At 36.8% G+C, this 24,547-nt stretch overlaps 1 protein-coding gene and 1 long non-coding RNA gene across 3 annotated transcripts in view; one reads left to right on the top strand and one right to left on the bottom strand.

Annotated features, from left to right (window-relative positions):
• LOC104682785 overlaps window positions 1-9,025 on the bottom strand; it is a 232,296-nt gene extending 223,271 nt beyond the window's left edge. For both annotated transcript variants that reach the window (XR_750736.2, XR_004058088.1), the window contains exons 1-2: window positions 8,875-9,025; window positions 1,847-1,923 (exon numbers count right to left, since the gene is read on the bottom strand). This is a non-coding gene — a long non-coding RNA (uncharacterized LOC104682785). The remainder of the gene's footprint in view (window positions 1-1,846; window positions 1,924-8,874) is intronic.
• BET1 (Bet1 golgi vesicular membrane trafficking protein) lies at window positions 8,527-20,368 on the top strand. Its single transcript, XM_010389524.2, has 4 exons — window positions 8,527-9,266; window positions 14,113-14,237; window positions 16,951-17,007; window positions 19,216-20,368. Exons 1-4 carry the CDS (start codon window positions 9,248-9,250, stop codon window positions 19,369-19,371), a joined length of 357 nt encoding a protein of 118 aa, XP_010387826.1. The 5' UTR covers window positions 8,527-9,247; the 3' UTR covers window positions 19,372-20,368.
• Window positions 20,369-24,547: the final 4,179 nt, after the last annotated feature.

The raw sequence follows: 24,547 nt of genomic DNA, 5'->3' as shown, positions 1-24,547 counted from the left end.
CTCTGCTATCTCAAATTTACTTTTCCTACAACTTAGCCTCACGGACATTCTCAAATTCTGGCAGAAACAAAGAATACTAAACTCCTATCATGTACCATAAACCTTTAGAAGACCAAACACAATGGTCCTGTGACAGGAAACAAAATATTTTGATTTATTTAACAACTCTTATACTGCCAACCGTTCTTCCACACTTTCTTTCACTTTCTCCTAGATAAAGTCTTTCTGTGTTTGTTTCCCTTCTTTTATTTCTTTTATCTGTACCCTTGTATTCATTATCTTTTGTTTTAATCCTTAAACAACTCCACTCTCTTTCCATTCCTATAGTTGCCTTTTTGTTACAAATCTACCTCCCTCTAAGAAAGCTCAGTGATCCTAGATTTGCCTCTCTAAGCCCTAAGTAAATTCCATGTACTTACCTCATTAAAAATATATTAAAAGACAACTATGTGTTTACTCAAGGAGAAGTGACAATATCAACAACTCACAATGAGGAGACTTGATTTGTGAACAGTCAATCAGTAGATATTTATTGCATACTTTATCTGTTCTGTAGAAGTCAAAGAAGGAGAGGCCTTCAATGACTATAATTGGAAGAGCAAGATAAACTTCTTCTTAAAACAAAGTCAAATAAGGATATGTGAATTAAGAAATATTGAGAATGAAAAAAGGAGAAGTCATTCATAACGTATTAGTATTTTTCAGGTCATTGCTATGGACAACATCTATGGTAAAGTCTAAAGAAATTTAAGACCACTGTGCAACAGTTTTATACTTTTTAATTGAAATGATCACATGGTAAAGACTTAGGGGTTTTTGTAGATTATGAGACATGGAGAGATGTGAGAAGAAGAATGAGAAGAAAAAAGGAAGAAGTGAAGTGTATAATTGCAGCAAGGGAAAGAATCATGATAGCTGAAAAAAAATAGAGGAAAGAAACTTTTGTATCCTTCTGCACTGCTAACCTACTGGTATCCTCTCTGAAATGTGTGAGAGACAAGATGTAGATTAATGCGTCTAAATTGAAGAGTGTAGGATCCTAATAAGATAGAAACTGGAGAAAGTTTGTGGAAAAGAGTGGTTGACTGCACCCTATAGAACCGTGATCCTCTCCAGAGGATCCTGATCAAATGGAAAGTGATAGGCATGGGCTTCCAAGCCAATTGCTGCTGCCTTCTGTGCCTCCTTTGGCCTCTTAGGGGTCCCTAACAGGGAATCTGCAGGATGCCCTATAGGAGGCACTCCCTGGCCAACTTCAAGTCTACAGTCTGTACCCAACACAACCACCACTTCTGTGGTATCTTCAGGGAAACTGAAACATATCTCTTCACGCTTCCCCACACAGGTCATGGAGAATTCATTAAATGCCTTTAAATAGTAATCAGATGAGATTAGAGTTCTTGAAATTTTAATCTGGTGTGTTTGGGGAAAATGGGCCTGAGAACAAGGAAGTTAAGAAGCTCTGGTAAGATTTAAGGTATTTGAAATTTGTATTAATATTGTTAGTTTTGGAATGGAAAGAAAGAGGACAAAAATGATATTTCAAATGAAGTGTCAATAGGGCTTTGCAGATGGGTTGCTGCAATAGGCAAAGTAGAAAAAAATCCAAAAAAACCCAGAGGCTTTGGGCCTTAATGGTATTTTTAACATGGATTAAAAAAACCCATGAAGGCAAGCTGGTTTAGGAGTGAAAATTATTGAGTTTGAGATTATGGTGACATATCTAAACAGGAATGTCCAAAGAAATGGTAGAAATAAGTTATTGGAAGTGAAGAAAGGAGGCAGGCCTAGAGTGATAAACAGGATGTCAATAGCATCTGCAGATAAATGACATGTGGCTACTCACTGTCTGTCTCATTTCTCCCACATCCATTCACTGCATTACAATCGTGGTGCCATCTTCTTAACAGGTCACGAAGCTGGCTTTGGAATGAAGAAGAAGGAACAAGTGTTGATATTAATAGAGACTGACAACTTCTGCTGAGGCATGGGTGTGAGTAACTCTTAAGTCAAACAGAATATTGAGCAAAATTGAACTAACCTTGTCTTAAGGACTTCTAGATAAAGAGATGTCTTAATATACTCTGACAAGCTACTCCATTATTTCACTAGCATTAGAGTCTGTCAGGCTGTTTCTTTCATCAGTAAAGTTAACCCTCACCCATTAGAATAGTAGAGTACTGTGATGACATACTTGATGACCCATCTACTTAACTCTTTCACTTGGCATAAGGGAGGACATTCATGATCTGGTAGGGAAGAAAAGCCTCTTTGCAACTCGTTTTTTTGTTTTGTTTTTTTAAATTCTTTATAATACAGGGTTAAGGCACTAGATAAATATTCTGTGGGTGGCACCTGGAAGAAAAAAGAAAGGAAGGAAGGAAGGAAGGAAGGAAGGAAGGAAGGAAGGAAGGAAGGAAGGAAGGAAGGAGGAGGAGGAGGAAGGGAGGGAGGGAGGGAGGAGAGGAGGAGGGAAGGAAGGAAGGAAGGAAGGAAGGAAGGAAGGAAGGAAGGAAGGAAGGAAGGAAGGAAGGAAGGAAGGAAAGCAGTCCAGCAAGCAAGCAAGCCCAGATTTCATAGGATTGTATAAGCATGAATATTAATGTCACATGTTATTATTTAAAAACTTGTTTTTCTCTTTGCAAAGTTTTCTAACTGAGCCATAAAATTTGCACTGGCCTAGAATGAGGCATCCAAGCTAAGTGTCCAAAAGTGCCATATTAATACTTTAATAAAGTTTGAGCAGCCAGAGCAGTGGTGGCAAATTCTCTCCCCTCTGCTCCTATAAAACCAGCTTTCTAATTCTCCCTGTAACAATTCTTATTTCCGCATAACTCCTTGCTAACAGTGACCAAACTACCTTTTTGATCTTGGGGTGGCCCTATTAATAGAGATTTTTAGTGAGGAAAGCACTTCAGCAAGAGAATAAATTAGATCCATAGTGTCTTCTATTTGGCAATAAACAGCTTTTACAGGTGAATAAACCACAAAACAAAGATGGCTTTTATTTTATAACTGCAAAGATTATACATTATGACTCAAGTTTTGTGCCATCAGAAATGGTTTCCCTGTGGAAAAGTAAAAAGCAAAACCTTGCTAGAGAAGAATTTTAAATTAATAAAATGCTCTATTACATTAAAATCTGAAGCATATATCTGATTTCAGAATTCCTAACCATAATGAGTGAGCAAAGTAATGCAATCTATATATCCTGATATAGATGTCCAATAAAGTAAATCAAGAAGAGTAAGTCAGTATAAATTAGTTACAGGAAAACTTTACTCAAGCACAAATGTATTTTAAAGGATATATCAGATTCTGTCCTCCTGGAACGTGGATATAAAATAATAATGATTCTTGGTACAATAATTAAATCATTTTAATGCTATCTGATATTCCGAAGCAGTTAAATTCAACCTATAAGAAAAAAACCAAAAATACTAAAGATACAAAAATTAGATCTTTTCAGCTGAGTGTGGGATTATGGTTAACACACAAGGTGAGAAAACTGGATCATTTGGGCTCCAAGGAGTGCTCTGTGTCAACAGCCAACGCAAATCGAAATGAGATGACTTGCATACATCTGTGACACAGTCTTGGCCTGATTCTAGAAATCAAAAGTCATGAGACCACTACCTTTAGTAAAACAGGAAAATTAGGTGAAGTGAATGTCTACTACATAAAAATGGATAGCATATTTTAATATCTGAATAACATATTGAAGTGTTTTGTCTATGATATAAACTCAACTAATCACCACTGGGAAAAAAAAAGCAAGTCAGTAGTGGAGTAATAACATGTCTGTCAAAGTGTCTAACAGTGCTGTAGGAATAAAACTAAGTTGTATACTTCATTTTTCATTTTGTAGTTTAAATGTATCACTGTGATAATTTGATATACTTACTGAATAATAAATGCTATTAAAATAAAATGACTATCAACTTGACTAAATTAGTCTTGAATGATAGATAATGCAGAGAATTTTAAAACATACAACACCGACATATTCTAGGCAATCAAAATTAAACCTATCTTCTTTAATCTAAAATAATGTTTTAGAAATGTCAAAGATGTCTTCAAAATTGGAATATTAAAAGGGCAACCTATGCAAAGTACTCACTTTAAAATTTAGCTTTATAGTACTGTTCTGCTGTGGGGCCGGATATTCAGACAAAAAAAAAAAAAAAAATCACAGCTACTGATTAACTGATATTGAGGAAGGAATCATTTCCCAGAATGAGAACTTAGTAATACATTAGAATTGCTGGAAGAGTGAAACATCTTGCCATGAAACACAGAAAAAGCCTCATCCCTGAAGTCATGCCCCATCACTCAGTTTTGCTGGCATCATGCCCACCTTGAGGACAGTTTTTCTTACTGCTTATACACACTAGAGTTTTACTCATCTATGGCTCATCAATCACAATAATAACTTACTTTAGACAGAAAGTGGCTTGGTCAGTGGTTTGCGAGAAGTGTGCAACTTACCGCCTCTTCCCTTTCTTCTTTACTTTCTCTTGGGGCAGTACCTGTATACTCTACTCTCTTGCTTCCCTGTGAATTTCACTGCCCAATTTAAATGTTTTACTTTAATTCTATCTGTGGATATATATGTCCTCTGTATTCACTCATTCACTCTTTTTCCTCTACCAATTATGGCCCTATTTCCTTTGAAAATTTCTTTCTGAAGACCAGGGCCAGGTTCAGGGGCGTGCAACTTTTGCAGTTGCATAAGGTTCCTTGATCAGAAGGCCCCCAAGCTTGGTTTAATGCTCTGTGGTCACTGTCTTGAAATCCTTAATAATTTTACCTTTGGCCTTAAGTTTTGTACATAAAGTCTTACGGAACAAGAGAGAATACCCATGATTGCAGCAGATAGGTACAACATGCATTTTCATTGTTCTTTGCCACTTCATTTGAATATTACATTTGCAGTGACCCAGGAACACAGAATGCCAGTGGACCAATGACGCATGGGAGTTCAGAAACACTCAAAGAGAGTACAAGGTGTGTTAAGTTTGTGTCAGAGTAAGTATGGACACTGACAGCCCCAAAAGGCCACGTGTTCTGCTTGAACCAGAACTTCTTCCACAGAAAGAAGAAAATGACCAAGGAACCCTATCACATGCTTTTTTATCTTACATTGTTGTATTAGCCAATTGTATTAAAAATGATGGCATAGAAGGAAAAGAATAGATAAGGCAACCCCTTGCTGTCTTTCTTTTAAGTCCCTCCTAACTCATCAGCAGGCTGAAGGTAGAATGTTGGTAGAATACGTGCCTATCAAGACATGAAATAAAAACAGTTGACTTAGTTTTGATGCAGTGCTTAGTTTTGACTGCTCTGTCATGGTTAAGAATGAAATACGGATTCAGGTGTGAGGTATCTATTTAGGCCATTCTTGCATTTTTATAAAGACATACCTGAGACTGGGTAATTTATAAGGAAAAGAGGTTTAATTGACACATGGTTCTGCAGGCGGTACAGGAAGCATAGTGCCAGCATCTGCTCAGCTTCTGGTAATGCCTCAGGGAGCTCTTACTCATAGCAGAAGGTGAAGTGGGAGAGGGCAGGTTATATGGTGAGAGTGGGACCAAGAGAGACAGGAGGTAGTGCCACATACTTTTAGACATCAGACTCATGTGAATTCACTCAAGGGGATGGTGCTAAGCTATTCATGTGGGATCTGCCTCCATGATGCAAACATTTCCCACCAGGACTTACTTCCAACACTGGGGATTACATTTCAACATGACGTTTAGTTGGGACAAATATCCAAACCATATCAAAGTACAAAATACAAAACGTGTAATTTTAGTGATTTCACGAGTAGCGTGCTCTTATGTTTGCATTTAAAACTGTCATTGCACAATATAAAGATCAAGGGTAAAATTAATGCTAATAATTTATGTTTTTCTTTACTCAGAAGAATATTAAATAGCAAATAAAAACACCATGACAAGTTGGTGTGGGGAGGAGAGGAAGGATGGTAGGGAGATTACAGAAGAAAGAAAAGTTTTATATCTTAATACCTTTAACTGGACTTTTCCCGTTTTCTGAACTAGAGGCACAACATTTTCATTTTGCCCTGAGCCCCACAAATTATGTGTCTGGCTCTGCTGAAGACTTTAAGGTTAGAATTGTGTGCCTAATTTTTACTTACTATGACTGAGAAGCCTGCCATCAGTGCCAGTAATATTCCCAAATTATGGAAAAGAAAAATCAAATTGGTGGCTTTTTGGAAACTCCTTGAAAATATTCTTTGCATTCTTAAAACTTTTAAGTAAAACACATTCTTTCTCAAACATGAATAACCAAAATACTTTTTTAACACTCTATTTCTTCTTCAAAGGCATGGCTTTATTTTATCACAAGTATTACAACATTATTTTTCTTCTATTGGTCTTGAAAATACGCAGTATTTCTGCTGTCCTATAAGTTACACAGATTTTGATTGCCCAGCATAGTATCTCTAATAGCCATGTGTTTTCTGGGCTGAGTTAGGAACCTGACCATCATTTCAGTCTTCAGGGAAAATGTGCTTTAAATACCAAGCAACTAACTTAGAAACAAACTTTATTCCATAGCTTGTTTGTAAATCAAGAGCTTTCTGTTTCTAGTTTACATTTTGTGACAGTTCAAATATGATGCCCAAGATACTGAATTTGCTTCATGATTGAAAATTTTGTTGATGTTTATTGAACCAGTTTTGAGAGTTTGGTATGCTCTTTTCCCCTTGGATTGGACTTGTCCTACCGGGAAGAGGTAGGACAAATGGGCAGGCAGGAAGCAGACAGATAGGAGAAAGAAAAGTTCCAATTTTGCACCTCAATTCAGACATTTCCTGCTTATATTCTTGCTTTTGTAGTTACTAGAAGGAATACTTAACATTATTTTAAGTAATTTTTAGTCCTTTGTCTCCTAGAGACCTACAAACATTAGATGTTTTCTGTGAGACTATCCTACGAGAATAGAGAAGAGGTTCTAAATGCTATTCATCTCTACAAACTTTATTTGCCTTCAATCAGTAAGAAAAGTTAAGTATTTTAATTTAAAAAGGAAAAAGCACAACGAGAAAAGTGAAAATTATTCCCCTGATCGCTAATATCAACTATGGTCACATTGAATAATTCTTTTTCTGCACATTAAATTCATTTTTCCTGCCTCATCTTTTGAGTGCAAATTTTTTTTCAGGATGAGATTATCCTAATTCGATACTGGCAATGGTAACTGTAAACAATAATTTGGATTTTTTAGGTAACAACTTCAATATGAACTAGCTTTGCCTTACTTCAGTTATATTCTTAGCACATTATATGTTTTCCTTGTAACTACATTTCATTCTTATGTCTTCCTATCATTTAAAGGAAAGAGTATATTTTATGTAATCTAAATGGTTAGTTCTGGTAAATATTAACATATTTTCAGAAATAACGGTTTCTACATTTCTATCAGCAAACCTTCAGTAAGACAATTTTTAAACATGTTTTAATTATATAACATGCATTTTTTTTAACCAGAGGACGTCACAGATTTTAAGTCATAAAGGGACACCTAGCTATCATTTCTTTTATTGAATCTTCATCTTTTATTTGTAATAATTGTCCCTGATATTATGCTCAGTTAATTCCATTGCTTTTAGAAAATGGAGATTTTTTTTCTATCAAAACACTATTGGATAAAGCTTCCTTCCCAGGTTAATAACTCTTATCAAAAATTGTTTTCGTGTGTTTTTTACCAAAGCAACTTAACGCAGAGACTTATGCCACTGTTATAGTCAATGTTAATAATGTCCTGGGAAACTATGAGGAAACGCTAAGTGATCAGAGATCACATATTAGGAAATCTCTAGTGTGGAGACGATTCCACTGCCATATATACAGCAGCAACAACAAAACCGCAGACACCCAATGGATTTTGATGGCCTCCTGTGTATCAGGTTTTTTTTTTTTTTTTTTCCTTCAAAAACCATGATTTCATCGTATTCTCACGATAAATAATCCTGTGAGATAAAATGAAATTCTAGGATTAACCCCGATACCAGTAACACCTCCAACTCGCCAGCAAGCTTTTAAATTGGCACACTTAAGCCCTAAATTGGCACACTGCCTTGTGTAAAATGTTAAGTGGGGGCCGGGCGCGGTGGCTCAAGCCTGTAATCCCAGCACTTTGGGAGGCCGAGACGGGCGGATCACGAGGTCAGGAGATCGAGACCATCCTGGCTAACACGGTGAAACCCCGTCTGTACTAAAAATACAAAAAAACTAGCCGGGCGAGGTGGCGGGCGCCTGTAGTCCCAGCTACTCAGGAGGCTGAGGCAAGGAGAATGGCGTAAACCCGGGAGGCGGAGCTTGCAGTGAGCTGAGATCCGGCCACTGCACTCCAGTCCGGGCGACAGAGCGAGACTCCGCCTCAAAAAAAAAAAAAAAAAAAAAAAAAAAATGTTAAGTGGGAGGGAGTTTAGGGGTCCTTTGGTCCCTGTAACAACTAAAAGTCTTGGTTCCTTCTAGAAGTACAACAGATGCAGTAACAGGGAACTAATTATTCACAAACTATTCAGTGCCTCCGACGAGACCCCGCGCCTTTCCTAGTTGGCTCTTATCTGAGCAGCAGTCCTACTCAAAGGCACCTGGTTTTCTCTCCTTTACCGGATACTACGAGGCACAAATCGGTTACTTCTGTGGGTGTCGGATTACTTGTTTGTAAACTGAGAAACCTGAACAAAGTTTTGTCTAACTTTCCCTCAACTGCCTCTGGAGGTGAGATGGGAGTACGAGGCTGAATCAGGAAAGATACCCCAACCACCCTCTTGTGGGTCGAGAGGAGCAGATCTGCTGGGTTAATCTTGGTGGTTAACAAACTGAAAGCAGCTACCTGGAGCCGCGAGCGGAGCAGCGCGAACGTTGGATCAGAAACCCAAAGTCGGAGCAGCAGTAGAAGCCGTCCCCTTTTCCGGAAGCCCCGGCCGACCCTGGAACCTGGCTCACACCACGCCCTCAACAACACGTTACGCGTCGGTGAACTACATTTCCCAGAATGCCATTCAACCTTCTTCCCAGGGCTCCAATGAGCGCCCTGGTGACGCCATCAGTAGGCGCGGTGTTTAGACTCTACTGATGTCGTGGCGCTTGAGGGGAAGAAGTTGGTGTTTCGCCCGGCCCTGGTACTGAAGACGCGGTCCGGGTCACAGCTCTTTCCTACTCACCCAACCCCCCGCGCCCGCCTTTTCTCTCTCTCCTCTGGCAGGATGAGGCGTGCAGGCCTGGGTAAGAAGAGGGCTGAGGTTCGAAGTTCGGGGCCCTAGAACCGGCCATGCTGGGCGCGGAAAGAAATCGAACCTGTCTTCTGTTCCTGGCATTTGGTCCAAAAAACAGGATGTCTAGAGGGGATCTTTGTGGGCCACCTCGAGTGGAAACACACCATTTGTCCCAGATCCTTGGAGTTTCCTTAAGTCTGAGTCAGATTCAAGTTTGGATGGTAGGCTAGAGAAAGTAGTGGACTGGGGGTGGGTGTGTACAGGTGGCATCTCAGTGGTCGAATGTTCTAGTGTTATTGCCTGAGCGTGGTTATGGACACTGCTATGTTTTCCAAAGCCCGACTCCGGTTTCTGTTTCTCTACTGGCCCTGGGTCTTAGTTTCTTCAGAAGCGGAATTTGAAGAATGGGTGGTTGCACGCAAAACACACTAGTAGTGGTCGTTAGTCTGGTAACAGTGAGTTACAAAGGTAAATAAATGTACGTGTCATTAATGTTAAAGGTCCTGGAACTGTAACTTCTGGGTCAAAAGTGATTTCTTAATCTGAACCTTGTGCCACGGTTAAGGCAGTAGAACGTGATAAGGTTTGGCGACTTAACATTTGATCTTCACCTTTGGGGTTAGTAAACCGGCTCATCAGCAAGAATAAGTTAGACCCAAGGAATTTTAATGGGCCCTTATAGTAACGCACAGCTACTAGAACAGCATTTTCTGATTCTGAAGCTTTCTCTTAGGACACGATTTTTTTTTTAAAGAAGACTCTGGTAAATTAAGAGTGCAGTATACTTCAGAAAATAAATGACACATTTGAAAAAAGATAATGTTACCTTTCTCAGTCATTATAAGATTGAAAAAAGAAAAAAGCATTGCCCAATGTGTCAGATATTTAAAGTCAATGAAAGTTGCCAATAACCATAGACTTGTTTATTAATAAATTGTAGTATGAAAAAGTTTTTTGTTTTTTTAATGAAGTTTTTATGAATACTTGGATCATAGAAAGTGGGGCCAGGTAAAGTGGGGCCAGAAAAAAAAAAAAGAAAGAATTTTGAGTAAGTTTGGTTTTATATGTCTAAATGTTTTTCTTGTTCATCATCATTAATGACAAAAAAAGATTTATTGTGTGCTTGAGTAAGCTCTAGGTATACAGTTGTTTGTTGCCCGGTTTGCGATCCTTAAAGCTTCCAGTCTAGGTGGGGAGTAGAAATATGTGCAAAGATAAGTTATAGTACAAAGTAGTCGCTATACATCCAAATACCAGATAGGTTCTACATATAAGGGATGGTCTCAGAGATTTCAGAGATAGATTACTGTGTACTTTGTGGAGAGGATCCTTGTGTATTTTGTGGAGACATAGGAATTTGAAGTAGACCTTGAATAATGGAGAGTGGAGGAAGTGGGTTCCAGGTAGGAGGAACTAAAAAGAAATAAGGGATTATGATTAAACCAGTTTGGGTGAAGTAGGTGATGCGGGATCACATTGTGGAGATCTTTGCATGCGAGGCCAAAGAGTTTGGATTTCATCAGTAGGCCCCTAGGCCCTTTTGAGCATTTTTCTGCTGCAGTGTGCCATGTTAAATTGCAGGAAAGTGACTTGAGTAATTGTTCTCAGCCCTGACTGTACATTCGAATCCGCTGGGAAGTTTTTAAAGTATTGTTTCCTGGACCTCAGCTCAGCCAGTTAAATTAGAATTTCACTAATTTAGAACCCACTACCTACTCTTTTTTTTTTTTTTAAACATTTTTTCTTTTCTTATTTTTAAAGTATGAATGTATATTGACCTGAAATTTTAAATTTGGGATCATAGTGAATCTGATAGATATCTGTAGGCAGAAGTTGCCACACTTCACATGAATCTCTAACTGGTTTTGTTAGCTTACTGATAGAACCCATCCAAAAGAAGTAGCATTTATCTAAATAAACAAAGGCTGAGGATGATCTTCAGTACTCACTAGCTTTTTTACAACTTTTCATAGCAGTACACCACCAGAAGGGAAGTGGCTGTGTTTGGAATAGCAATTCTTGCATTTTATTTGTTTTTTACTTTTTTCATTGTATTTGGGATGGGTCATAGTTTGAGGGAAGATCAACTCTTTAATAGAAATGTGCATTGATATATTTTTGGCAATAAATACAACAAGAACTTCACTTTGAATAAATGGAACAGCATGGAAGAACTCTAAAATTAAAATTAAGATAGGCAAAAGCAACTAAACAAAGGAAAGAAAAAATAGGAAAGAAAAAATTTAGAATGAATTCCTTGGTGAAGTTGTCAAATGTTTCCATTCAACCAGTCAGTAATTACTTACTGGGTAAATGTTGTATACTCAGAACCTCAGCCACACAAAATAAGAAGACATTATTCTTTTCTTTAAGTATCTTGGCCCTTATTAAACTACAGTTTGCACAGAGTATCATTGATTAATAGAGTAGGAATGCATTTTTTTTGTTTGTTTGTTTGTTTGTTTGTTTGAGACGGAGTCTTGCTCTGCCACCCAGGCTGGAGTGCAGTGGCCGGATCTCAGCTCACTGCAAGCTCCGCCTCCTGGGTTTACGCCATTCCCCTGCCTCAGCCTCCCGAGTAGCTGGGACTACAGGCGCCCGCCTCGTCGCCCGGCTAGTTTTTTGTATTTTTAAGTAGAGACAGGGTTTCACCGTATTAGCCAGGATGGTCTTGATCTCCTGACCTCGTGATCCGCCCGTCTCGGCCTCCCAAAGTGCTGGGATTACAGGCTTGAGCCACCGCGCCCGGCCGGAATGCATTTTTAAATGGTAACTTTAGTTGTTGACTAGGGGGAAAAATATGCCCACTCCTTGAGTTCTTTTATAATAACACATGTGGAGAGCTTCATGGATCGTGTGTCATGGATAGTGTGTCAGCAGGAAAATTCAGATAGTACAACTCTCTTCCGTTTGGAAAATACTTCTTCAATATTTTGTTGTGGTTTTTGTGGTGGTGGAGATTGCATATATGTGCTGCATATAAAGTACTCATTAGGTACAGGGAGGATATAGAAGCATGAGATACTGTCTTTGCCTTCAGAGAAGCATATGACTCCATTCTGGACAAAGGTGTGCACATTCAAAGTTCAATAACAGTGAACTCAGATTCTTTTCATTAATTTGTTCACATCATGTATTCATTGAGTGTACCTTACAGTGTGTATGTGTTTGTCGGTTTATGGGGGGACATACAGTCTTGAGTCAAACAAACTTAGTCTCTGCCCTTATAGTACTGTACAGAGTGCAATATTAATGTTACATACAATCATAGCTGTAAGAAATCAGTAAGAGTTTTGCTTCATAGGGAAAATGAAATTTGTGTTGTGCCTTAAAAGAACTTCCTACTCTCACCTTGACTGTCCTTCAGGGATCAGTGCTGTTATCTCCTGTCATTGCTGCTGCATGGCTCATTGAGCATATGGAGACCTCTAGTTTTGTTTGTTTTTAATAGATGCGGCCTTGCTGTGTTGCCCAGGCTAGTGTCAAATTCCTGGCCTCAAGTGATCCTGCCTCCCTCCCTCAGCTTCCCGAGTAGCTGGGATTATAGGCGTGAGCTGCTGTGCCCAACAGGCTCTGAGACCTTTAGTTTCGATATCATCCTTTTTCCCACATTCTTGAGCCACTGTTGAATCTACTTCAATATCTGTCCAGTCTAATCCCCATAATCCAGATCTTCAACCACTCTTTTGGCAGGCAGTCTCAACCTCTTGGGGCTCTGTTTTTCTGCAACCCCAATACTATAAACTTCCAACTACAGATTAGTCCAACCATCCAGCTTCTCCTGGACTAACTCAGACCGATAAACTCTTCTGTAGGAAAAAAACCACACACCTGGGAGGATTGAAGCCACCATAGTATATTGCCTCAAACAAGTTTGTTTTATCTTTAGTAATCCTGTGCAGTCCCGGTCCCTTTCTTCCATTCATTCTCCTTACTGTATATTCTGAATGATCATCCATTCTTCAGCAGTTAGCCCATTTTCTCGCTTTACTGAGAAAATTGATGGCAACAATTATGTTAAAAAAAAAAAAAAAGTGTAGTTAACTAACACCCTGAACTATGCCGTTGCCTCTCAATGGCCCAACATATTTATGTACGTATTCACTGTCTAAGGCCCACTCCATCTGTTGTTTGATAGCCTGATGACTGTGAAGTACTACATTAGGCAGGGTGGTGGACATTCTTATCCCTTAGAGTTCCATAAAAGTAGCACCTAGAAAGAACAATGGATCTGATACGTGGTACTTCTTCAAATATATGTTGAAGAATAAATGAATCTCCCTCTTGACTCTCAGCTAACATTCTGCATGACTTATTCCATCTCTTTCCTAGAGCTTCAATTTGCCCCCTCCCTGCTTTGGCTCTTTCCTGTCCTATTGTCTGTTTAAGAGAAAGAGATGCCAGTAAAAGGCCCTCACTGCTATGAGCTCCCCTCCTGCTGTATTAACCACTTTTCCCTTCCTCTTCATAGCCATGCTTCTTCAATGTTAGCAGTAGATGATGTTACTGCTTTTAGAACTTTTATTAAAATATATGTTTCTCTTGAGCAGGGAATGTATCCTGAATATCCTTGTGTATTAGTACCTATTTTTGTATCTTCTGAGCAATCAATAAGTAGTCCAGAAATGTGTATTAAAATGAACTGAACTGAATATTCTTTGGTTAACAGAGGGTAATGGAAAGAATTGATCTGATCTCTGTTTGGTTATTTATTTTTTAAATTCATTTGGAGTATGAATATTAGAGACATATGTGGTTTACAACGCCCTCCAGGGGTCTTTTTCAGTTCTTTCCTAACTATCAATGTTTCAAAAGTGGCTTCTCTACAATCACCTTTGTGACTCTGATCCTTGCAGGTGAAGGAGTACCTCCTGGCAACTATGGGAACTATGGCTATGCTAATAGTGGGTATAGTGCCTGTGAAGAAGAAAATGAGAGGCTCACTGAAAGTCTGAGAAGCAAAGTAACTGCTATAAAATCTGTAAGTATATAACAAATTTTATATGTGTTTTAATTCGTCTATTTCTATACATATATAATTATAAACTATATTCTTATTGACGTCATCCTAAGGAATTCGTTGACTCAGATACTGTGGTTTTGTGAGGTCAAAGTACACTCAACATTTAGACTGTGCTTTGAGTAAGTTAGAAAATGTGGCACATCAAAAGATAGGGTTTTTTTTTAATACTTAAGAAAAATCTCCAGCTGTTTTTTATATGCTGTGTGCTGTCTGCTGTAATGTCTCAAACAGAGCTGTCCATCTTCCACCCCCAAGTAGCTCTTCTGCTTTTTTTAATCCAGTCTTCTAAGCTATAAATCTTGGTCTTTCTTATTTCTACCTTTGTACTTCATTTCGGTCACTGAGTATTACAATGTCTTTCTGATGTTTCTGTCTTTGCCTTTCTATTTCTAATACTATCCCCTGGTTTTTTCTTTTTTTTTTTTTTTTTTTTTTTTGAGATGAAGTTTTGCTCTTGTTGCCCAGGCTGGAGTGCAATGGCGTGGTTTTAGCTCCCTGAAACCTCTGCCTCCTGGGTTAAAGCAATCCCCCTGTCTCAGCCTCCCAAGTAGCTGCGATTACAGGCGCCCGCCACCACACCTGGCTAATTTTTGTATTTTTAGTAGGGACAGGGTTTTACCATGTTGGCCGGCTGGTCTTGAACTCCTTAACTCAGGTGATCCGCCCACCTTGGCCTCCCAAAGTGCTGGAATTACAGGTGTGAGCCACTGCACCCGGCCTATCCCCTGGTTTTCTTAGTTGAACTATTGGAAGAACGTCTTAACCTATCTGTTCCTGGTTTTTTGCACATTATGATCTGAGTTATATAATCATTGCCACAGTCCTCTTTTAGAATATTTTAAAGCTTGCATCCTGCACTCCCAGAAGTCTTCAGTGTACTTCCACGATTTAATAAAGTTCATGCTTCATAGCTTGATTAAATCAGATAGATCTTTCAAAAATTGGCCTTAGCTTTTGAGATCTTATCTCTCACACTTCCAGAATCTGTATGTGCTTTCTACTAGACAAAAAAGTAATTTTTCTTCTTATGAACATAAGACCATTTGTGCCATTTCTGTAGCACTTATTCATATTGATTTGCATTGGCCTAATTTGTATGTAAAAGGAATTTACCAGAATGCAGGTTTTCTATTGTACTTACTTTATATTCTATATAGCACCTAGCATAATTCCTTATCAGTGGTGTTAATTGAGTAAATTTGTATTGAGCAAAGGAATTACACAAAGATGATTTTAATAATATATGTGATTGAAACTGCGTTATAATGAACATGATGTTCACTTGTAAAGCATTCAGTAGAAGTCCATGTTGATAAAACTTAATTGGTATTTCATTATAATCTTTGGAAAATCGAATTACATTCAGCTGGAGACCTTTAGATTTTGAAACAGGATTGTTTTCAAAGTCATATTAAACTAAAATAAGTTGATTTATGAACTGAGTAGTATTGTATAATACCAATTTTAAAAATACAACACTTGGAAGGACTTAAGAATTAAATGCCTTAAAAAAAATGCTTAATGTAGATAATTTAGATTACTTGTTAGAAGAAAGTTGTGATGTCCTGGAAATATTTTTCCTTGGCATAAATGACAGTGATAGAAGTTGAGTAATTTGGGCAATCTAGCTTTATATTTACTTTATTATCTCTGAGTTGTTAAATCTGGCGGGAAAGCTCATGTTCTGATCTACAGAATTCTAGTATGGTTTTGTGTCAGTATTATCCCATGTGCTTTCACACACATGAAGAACAATATTTGCAGTGGTTTACCAAGATTTTCAGTAGATGATTCTGTTTAAATATCTTGGAAGTGAAGCCTTTGATGAATCTGTCCTATAAAGTATTAGATAGATTTTAGTTTGAATAGCTGTCATAATTACCTATAGTATTGTGTTTTGTAAGCTATGGCTCTTTTCTGCAGAGCTTCAGAAAGTAACACTAATATATATATTTTTTTCAATTTATTACCATATTTTAAAGCAAAAACCCTTAAAATCTAAGGAAATAATCAATTTAGACATATTTAAAGTAATGTAACATTTCATTAGGAAAATATTAAATACTTTTGTCTAGATTTGAATTGGTTGTATGGGTATTTGTCAATCTTTTGAAATGTAAGAAGGTTGGGTACTGGGCTTAATTCTTGGGTGATGAAATAATCTGTACAACAAATCCATGTGACATGAGTTTACCTGTATAACAAACCTTCACCTGTACCCCAAACCTAAAATAAAAGTTAAAAAAAATAAAAAATATGTAATTTATAAAATATAATAAATAAATAATAAAGAAAATGTAAGAAGGAAATATACAGATATTTGTAGGAATTTGTAGCTTTTGTAGGAATATAATAAAGATATAAAAGCATGCAAGTGTAAGAGAATCAGAGAGAAGTAGTATATTCCAAATTAGAAGATGGAATTGAATATTAAGATGAAATTAAAATAAAGAAGAAAGAGGAAATGTCCATAATTTGGGAGGAGTAGAAATTCCAAATTCCAAATTTATTTTGTATTGATCTTGATGGAAAGAGTATCAGAAGAAGAGAGTTTGTATCTAGAAGACCGTTTCATTTCAGAAAATGTGTGTGCTTAGAATGACATTATTTTTACTTTATAACCTTGAATACTTTTATGTGAGTTATCATGTGTATACCTTCTTCTTTACAGCTTTCCATTGAAATAGGCCATGAAGTTAAAACCCAGAATAAATTATTATCTGAAATGGTAAGTGGTTATGTTTTTAACTTTAAGAAATTTGATCTAATATTTACAAATAATAGAATTTCAACTTTTATTCATTTTGAAATAGATACAGAGAGCCTAAGTCCTTGATTCCCATCCATTTGTATCTAATGTGTTTAGAATAACTATAAGGTTTATTTTTTGCCATGCTTTTGCATTTTTCATCTCGTCTCACACATGTAAGTGGGAGGAACAAGTGGAAGCCAATATATCTTTAATCCTGTTTATAGAAAGATTGTTAAAAACTCAAGACAAATGACTATTTTGAGTAGTCTTAGAAATCTCAATAGTAGAGACTACTAGTAATTTATTAACCAAGCAATCAAAAAGCACTTTATATCCAGCCAACCAAACGTTGTTCACTTAATGGAAACTTACTCTTTTGCTTGATTTCCTAAGGATCACATCTGAAAAAAGTGCTCATAGATGTGAACAGCCCAGAACCTTTTCTCTCTAACAACATATACCTTTTCTTGTTAGAGTCCTCTTCCATTTGTTAATGTTTATCTTGAATGTCACGCTTCTCTGAACCTTCTCTGGTTCCATGTGCTTTTAGAATTGTGCTATTCAAAAATGAATTTGGCATCAAAAGCAATGTTCCTGCTAAGCTTGTGCGCTGTAATCAGCTAGGGACCTCTTTAAAAATGTATTGAAGAGACAATGTATTCTGTCTTTAAATACACTGATTTAGAATTTTGTGGGGAGGGATCTAGACATAAATATTTTGAAAGAAGCATCTCTGGTGATTCTGATGCATAACTGTGGTGAAGAATCATAGATCTAAAGTGTATGAGCCACATAGACACTGAGCTGTACAAAGGATATTATTATGCCAGGGCCTTTACATCTCAGGATATTAAAATTTCTGTGAAAGTATGTGTAATATTTCTAGTCCATACCTAGGCCTGTCTCATCTTTAGGATTTTCCAGCTATGTTTTAATATGGTAGTTTTTCCCCATCCATATTTATAGTCCTTATCACATTTTACTACCTCTATATGATGTTCTCTTAACTTTTTTCTTTTTTTTTTTTTTTCTTTTTTTTTTTTTTGAGATGGAGCCTCGCTCTGTCACCCGGGCTGGAGTGCAGTGGCCGGATCTCAGCTCACTGCAAGCTCCACCTCCCGGGTTTACGCCATTCTCCTGCCTCAGCCTCCTGAGTAGCTGGGACTACAGGCGCCCACCACCTCGCCCGGCTAGTTTTTTTTGTATTTTTTTAGTAGAGACGGGGTTTCACCATGTTAGCCAGGATGGTGTTGATCTCCTGACCTCGTGATCCGCCCGTCTCGGCCTCCCAAAGTGCTGGGATTACAGGCTTGAGCCACGTCTCTTAACTTTTAATAGACTCTACTTCAAAGTCAGCTGTCTAAACAAAAGGATGTTAAAAGTAAAGGTCCAAGGCCGGGCGTGGTAACTCATGCCTGTAATCCCAACATTTTGGGAGGATGAGGTAGGCAGATTACCCAAGGTCAGTAGTTTAAGACCAGCCTGGCCAACATGGTGAAACCACATCTCTACTAAAAATACAAAAAAATTAACTGGGCGTGGTGGCCTGCGCCTGTAGTCCCAGCTACTTGGGAGGCTGAGGCAGGAGAATCACTTGAACCTGGGAGGCAGAGGTTGCAGTGAGCTGAGATTGTACCACTGCACTCCAGGTTGGGCAACAGAGCGAGACTACATCTCTAAATAAATAAATAAATAAATAAATAAATAAAGGTACATTTAATTGCTAACCATATTACATTTAACTGCTAACCATATTACATTTTGGATGAATTCCTCTACTTGGGTAGCAATCAACCATTTGACCTTGGGGAGCAATGACACAACAAAAAAATGGGAAGAAAAATCTGTGTGATAATGCACAAAGTACTTAAATTTATTGTTAATGTTTTTTTATCCACATAATTTGAATAACACCTAAATAGTTTTGAGTTGTTGAATTACTCTGTGGGGCTGAAAGAAGTGTTTATTGGACAGTGAAAGAGCTTTTTATTCACTGAGAGTATTACTGTATTTTGCATGGAGAAATCAGGCTGATTATCCAAGGTTATCAACAGGCTCCTGAATTAATTAAACACAAAACTGTCATTACAAATGTACTATGGTAACAGTTATTCAATTACTTGGATGTGCATATGTAGACTTAGAATCTAATTATTATATTTTATTTGCCTTTATCTCTGATAGGATTCACAATTTGATTCCACAACTGGATTTCTAGGTAAAACTATGGGCAAACTGAAGATTTTATCCAGAGGGAGCCAAACAAAGCTGCTGTGCTATATGATGCTGTTTTCTTTATTTGTCTTTTTTATCATTTATTGGATTATTAAACTGAGGTGATGCATGTAATTGTGAATTTGGAATTTGTTCCAACTTAATGGCTTGGAGTACCACTTTGATAAAAATCAGCATCAAAACATTCCTCGTGTTCAAATACTGTGGCATTTTCCATTGAAAATTGCTGAATTTAGCTTATTTTATAAATCACATTAGTTAATACAGGGCTCTTTGAATACTGTTTCTTAATGACTCATTTTAGCCCCTATTTTCAGGGGTAGTGAGATGGTATGGCTCCACTGATTTCCAGTTTGTTTTTCTATTATTTGCCAACTGTCAGATTAAATAGCATTATAATATTTTGTTGTAATCATAAATGCAGGTTTATGTCCCATGTAAGGAAACTTAGTGGGAGAGTAACAGAATGCCTGGAGAGCCTGATTCTGAGCTCTTGAAGTAGTCAACCAGTTTGTGGTAGAATGGTAATTGAATTTTCCTAACTGTATCAACTCTAATGATATACTCCCTTCTCCTCCTTTATTTAGTTAAAATCGTAGGCTGATTTCTTTTTACCTACAATCTTCCTAATAATTTTTTATAATAATGACCCCTCATTTCTTTCTGCCCAAAGACCTCATTCTTTAAATAAAGCTTGTTATTTTGGCATATTTCTGGTAGGGTCTATTGCACATGTGTATCAGTATAGTTATTGTTTCATATTAACTTTATAAATTCTCTTGGCTTATAATAGTTTTATGATTTTTACTATGTAGGTAGGATATTTGATTATCATTTGTGACAGAATAATGTGAAGTTAAGTAATTACTGAACTCTAAATGGAAATAGTATGCAATAAACTCAGACGTTGAACTTGAAGATAAGAGTATTGTTGCTTTAATCCAGTGTATTTGTTTATGGAAAGAAAAACCTAAAGGCAGACTGTTGAGTAAAAAAAAAATATTAAGATATTGTTAAATATTCTGTATTACTATTTTGGAATTTGTCCATTTATAGGCTCCAAAAATAAATTTTTAAATAAAATATATTAGTTGACTGTGTTGCTTCCTTGTTTAAGCCTCTTTTACATTCTTAATAGAATCTGAGAAATGGTCCTGAAAACTCAGATTCCAACCCAAATCAAGCAAAGCTAATATTTGTATTGTTGGAATTTGCTTCAAACAAATAAGCAAATCTTGACTCTATTTCAAAAATCTTTTTAATTCTTTATATTTTTGGTTACGAATGTATTTTCTTTGATTTTATTGAGTTTTCAATTCTTTTTGTTCATCCCCAATAACCTGTCAATTTGGGTCCTGTTTTTACTGGCTGCATTTGTCATTATTTGGGCCTCTACCTGACAGGTTGAAACCAACGGAACTGAGTGTGGTTAAGTGACTTAAACAGACAAGCCTGAGGTGTGATGGGAGAGGCACTGGTTTGAGTTAGATGACGTGGGTTCACATCTCTGTGCCTTCACTTGCTCAGTGCTTTTGTCCTTGATTTCTTCATTACACCATCTATTTCATAGGATAATTTTGAGAAGTAGATAATGTATTGTAAAGTGTCTGGCATGTGATAATCACAATAAATGTTGGTTCTCACTGAAATTAACAGAAATTCTCAGAAAAGGTAGTTATTTTAAGGACAAGACAATAGGTTGTTTTCAGGCTTTGAGGTGATGAAATTCCTCCAAGTAGGTATTTTCATCAGACAATTGGAGAGTGACTCATTCATTCAAGAAGTTTTTAACTGTACTTCATGCCAAGTATGTGACACCAGAGCTCAGGGGAGACTCAGAAATCATTGTCAATAATTAAAGTTGTGAAAAACGGGAAGAGCAGAAGGCCAAAGAAAATGACTTAAAGATGAAAACAGGATAATCAACAATGGAAGCAGAGGATATCAAGGCCTTAGGAAAACCAATGATGGCAAGAGAAGGATGGATTTCAGGATTGTTTGGCTATTTTATGAAAGTACTTTGTAAAATATTTAAAAACTTTAAATGTGGACAGTATCATGAAACAGATTTCAGGAAAAGGGATTTGGGGTGGTATAAAAGTGATTCTCATCACTGCATGGTTCAACATTTCTTATGATTATTTCTAAGTACTATGTAAAGTAGGTCTCTACCTGGCATTTTGTCTTGCTCGTTCACATCACTGTGTCTGCTGAGGTTCCTGGCAAACTGGCATGTCCCTGCCCAACCAGGGATCCTTCTGCCAACACCCTCTTTTCCCATCTAAAACAAATAGGCAACATTTTAAGCATCAGAATTCTGGAGCAGAGAATACTAGCACCTGTCCCCATGAAAAGCTCTGGTTCTATAAAATAGCTTTCCTAATTTTTTAATGCTCCTAAATTTCAAGTTAGATATATTGAATTTACTTCTTTGAGACAATGTTGAAAAAGTGCTTGATAATTTGGGTTTATGCAGTCAGTAAATAATGTCATCATTCTATACTGATGAATAAACTTTGACTAAATATTTACTGGGAAGCAGAGTAGCATCGTGGCTAAGTCCGAAGGCTGTGAAGTTACACTGCCTGAGCATAAATCCTAGCTCCACCATTCACAGTATGATTTTGGGCTGATGACCTCTCCGTCTCAGTTACTCTATTTGTGAAACAGGAATAAAAAGTGTATAAAAATATAAAAATACACACATAGGCTGATAGGAATAATTAAAATATTAAAAAATAGTAATTTTTTATTTCTGTAGTGTAAAATCTCCCACCACACTCGATTCCAAGCACTATTGTGACAGCACTGAAACACAAGAGTTGTGAAAATACATGCACAATTGACTCTCATGAGTTGGTAAAAGCTAAATTCAGTGCACTGTGGTTATGTTTATAAATGTTCTTCAGAAATATTTAGAAGTTATTTGTTTCCCAAATGAGAACCTCTTAATTAAATTTTAATAGAGAAACTTCAGATGACATGAAATTAACTGGTGGATTAACTTGAGAATGATACCTTTCAAAGGCAATAGACACTTAGAAGATCATTTATACATTTTGCATATGTTAACTTTTTCTCAACTTGTATGGATAAAATCTTCCAACATTTATTGACCTTCCATCTTCTGGTGTTTGAAATCCTGTCTAAGAATCATACATGAAAAAGGCACGAGGTTATTGTTACTCTGGCTTTCTCTGTGCTTTTCCCTTCGGCTAAATGTTCAAGCAGGAGAGCAGGATCCTTCTGTGCATTTCATATAGCTTTGTTCTCTTTGTATATATATTGGCATATATATCTTAACCAAGTAATTCACCTTGTCCTTTTAGAAGAATTTTTCACAAGACTTGGAAAGACTCTTGCATAAACCAAAGAGATATGCAAAGTGCCAAGTTCAAGTCTTAAAGTAATCTTTCCTTACTCTTCAAAATGAAGAGAAAAAAATAAACATAAAATGTTTCTGACCAGAAAAACAAGCATACACTAGATGTGAGACTCCAAAATTCATTCAAGCTTGATCATTTATAACTTTAGTAGCTAAAGTATAATGCAAAATGTAACCATGTTATCCATTATAAATGTAAGTATTCTACAAAGTCTTTGTGACACTTAGAAAAGAAAACCTGTTTAATGTTTCTTTTGACTAACTTTGCTAATTTCAACATGCGTTATAATTATACAATTATGTAAAGAATTGTTCCTACTATGCTTTCTCAAAGATCTGTGATTGTGGTGTGATACACTTGAAAGCAGAGAGCTGAATCTGACTTTTAGTATTTATGGCTTCTCTAATGCCTGTAATTAATTTAGAAATGAGCAGGAAAAAATGAAATACATAGCATAAAAATGTTTGTATACCACAGATATTAATATATAATGGAAAACCTTGTTAGGTCATCAATTTACATTTTAAAAGAATATTTATAATTATTGCTTTCTCCTCAAATTTATCTCATTAATTAATAAATAGTCCCACCAGCTGGTAATTTAGTAAGCTTTTACATTATTTAATAATCCATTTGCTTTAAAGCACATAAGATAAACTCTCTTGTTTTTAAGGAAAGTGGAACATGAGTTTTATGTGAGGTAATTTGTATTTCAGAAAAATTACTGAAATAAAACACTTTAGTCTGATTATACACAGATTTAATGCTTAGTTTCTCCAAAGATCTTTTAATATTTTAATTTTACATATTTTTATTTATATTTAACTTATTCCAAAATTGTTTAAAATCTGTAAAAGGCAAGTTGAATTTGTTTTGTTCACACACAAGACAATTTCAAGGGGTCCAAATATGTTATGATGATGTCTATTAAAGATATCCATACTAATGATTAAAATTCTTTTTCATAATTAATGGATTATCTTCTAGGTCACTGCTTGAAAGACAAGCAAACTTCTAAATGGTATGTGCTAGTCAGCTCCCTTAAACTCTTTGTCTGCATTTGTTTCTCATGGCTAAATCATTTAAATTTAATTTTAAACTATTTCTAAAATAGTTTTTAGATTCACACAGAGAGCATTTTAAACCAGATCAATGGGAATATAGAAAACATTCTTTCTATTGGTTTCACACTCTTGTCTTCAAAATTACCATAAACCCCATTTCCACAGGCTCAGTGAAAACTGAGCACCAAGAGCATGATATATTTTTGACTCTACCAAAAAACTAGAAAAGTACACAAATTTTGTTTGCATTCACAACCGGTCACTTAAGGCAGCTGACAATGCCAGACTCCCTACTGTGAAGTTTGTAACAGATGGGACAAGACAAATTGCAAAGTTTAGTTCACGTCCTCTTTTACACACAGTGTATCTGAATCTACCTTTTGGGCATGGCTAGCAAACCACCCCAGGGCAGTTTCACAGTATCCGCTCTCTAAATTTAAAAAAAACTTAAATTTATTAAAAAAAAGAAGAAACTACAAATCTATTTCATAAAACAACAGCATTCTAATATTTGAATTTAAGAGTGATTTTAATATACTTGCTTCGGCCAGGCACAGTGGCTCACACCTGTAATCCCAGCATATTGGAAGGCCAAGGTGGATGGATCACTTGAGGTCAGGAGTTCAAGACCAGCCTGGCCAACATGATGAAACCCCTTGTCTCCTAAAAATACAAAAATTAGCCAAGTGTGGTGTTGGGCACCTGTAGTCCCAGCTACTCAGGAGGCTGAGACAGGAGAATTGCTTGAACCCGGGAGGTGGAGGTTGCAGTGAGCCAAGATCGCGCCACTGTACTCCAGCCTGGGTGACAGAGTGACTCCGTCTCAAAAAA

This window comes from Rhinopithecus roxellana, chromosome 6, assembly GCF_007565055.1.
Source record: "Rhinopithecus roxellana isolate Shanxi Qingling chromosome 6, ASM756505v1, whole genome shotgun sequence".
NCBI lineage: Eukaryota > Metazoa > Chordata > Mammalia > Primates > Cercopithecidae > Rhinopithecus > Rhinopithecus roxellana.
This window is presented reverse-complemented; position numbering and strand designations above follow the sequence as displayed.

Coding starts and splice junctions, on each gene's coding strand:
- BET1 (XM_010389524.2), top strand. Junction 14,238..16,950: donor AAGTAACTGCTATAAAATCT/GTAAGTATATAA, acceptor TCTTCTTTACAG/CTTTCCATTGAAATAGGCCA. Junction 17,008..19,215: donor ATAAATTATTATCTGAAATG/GTAAGTGGTTAT, acceptor TATCTCTGATAG/GATTCACAATTTGATTCCAC.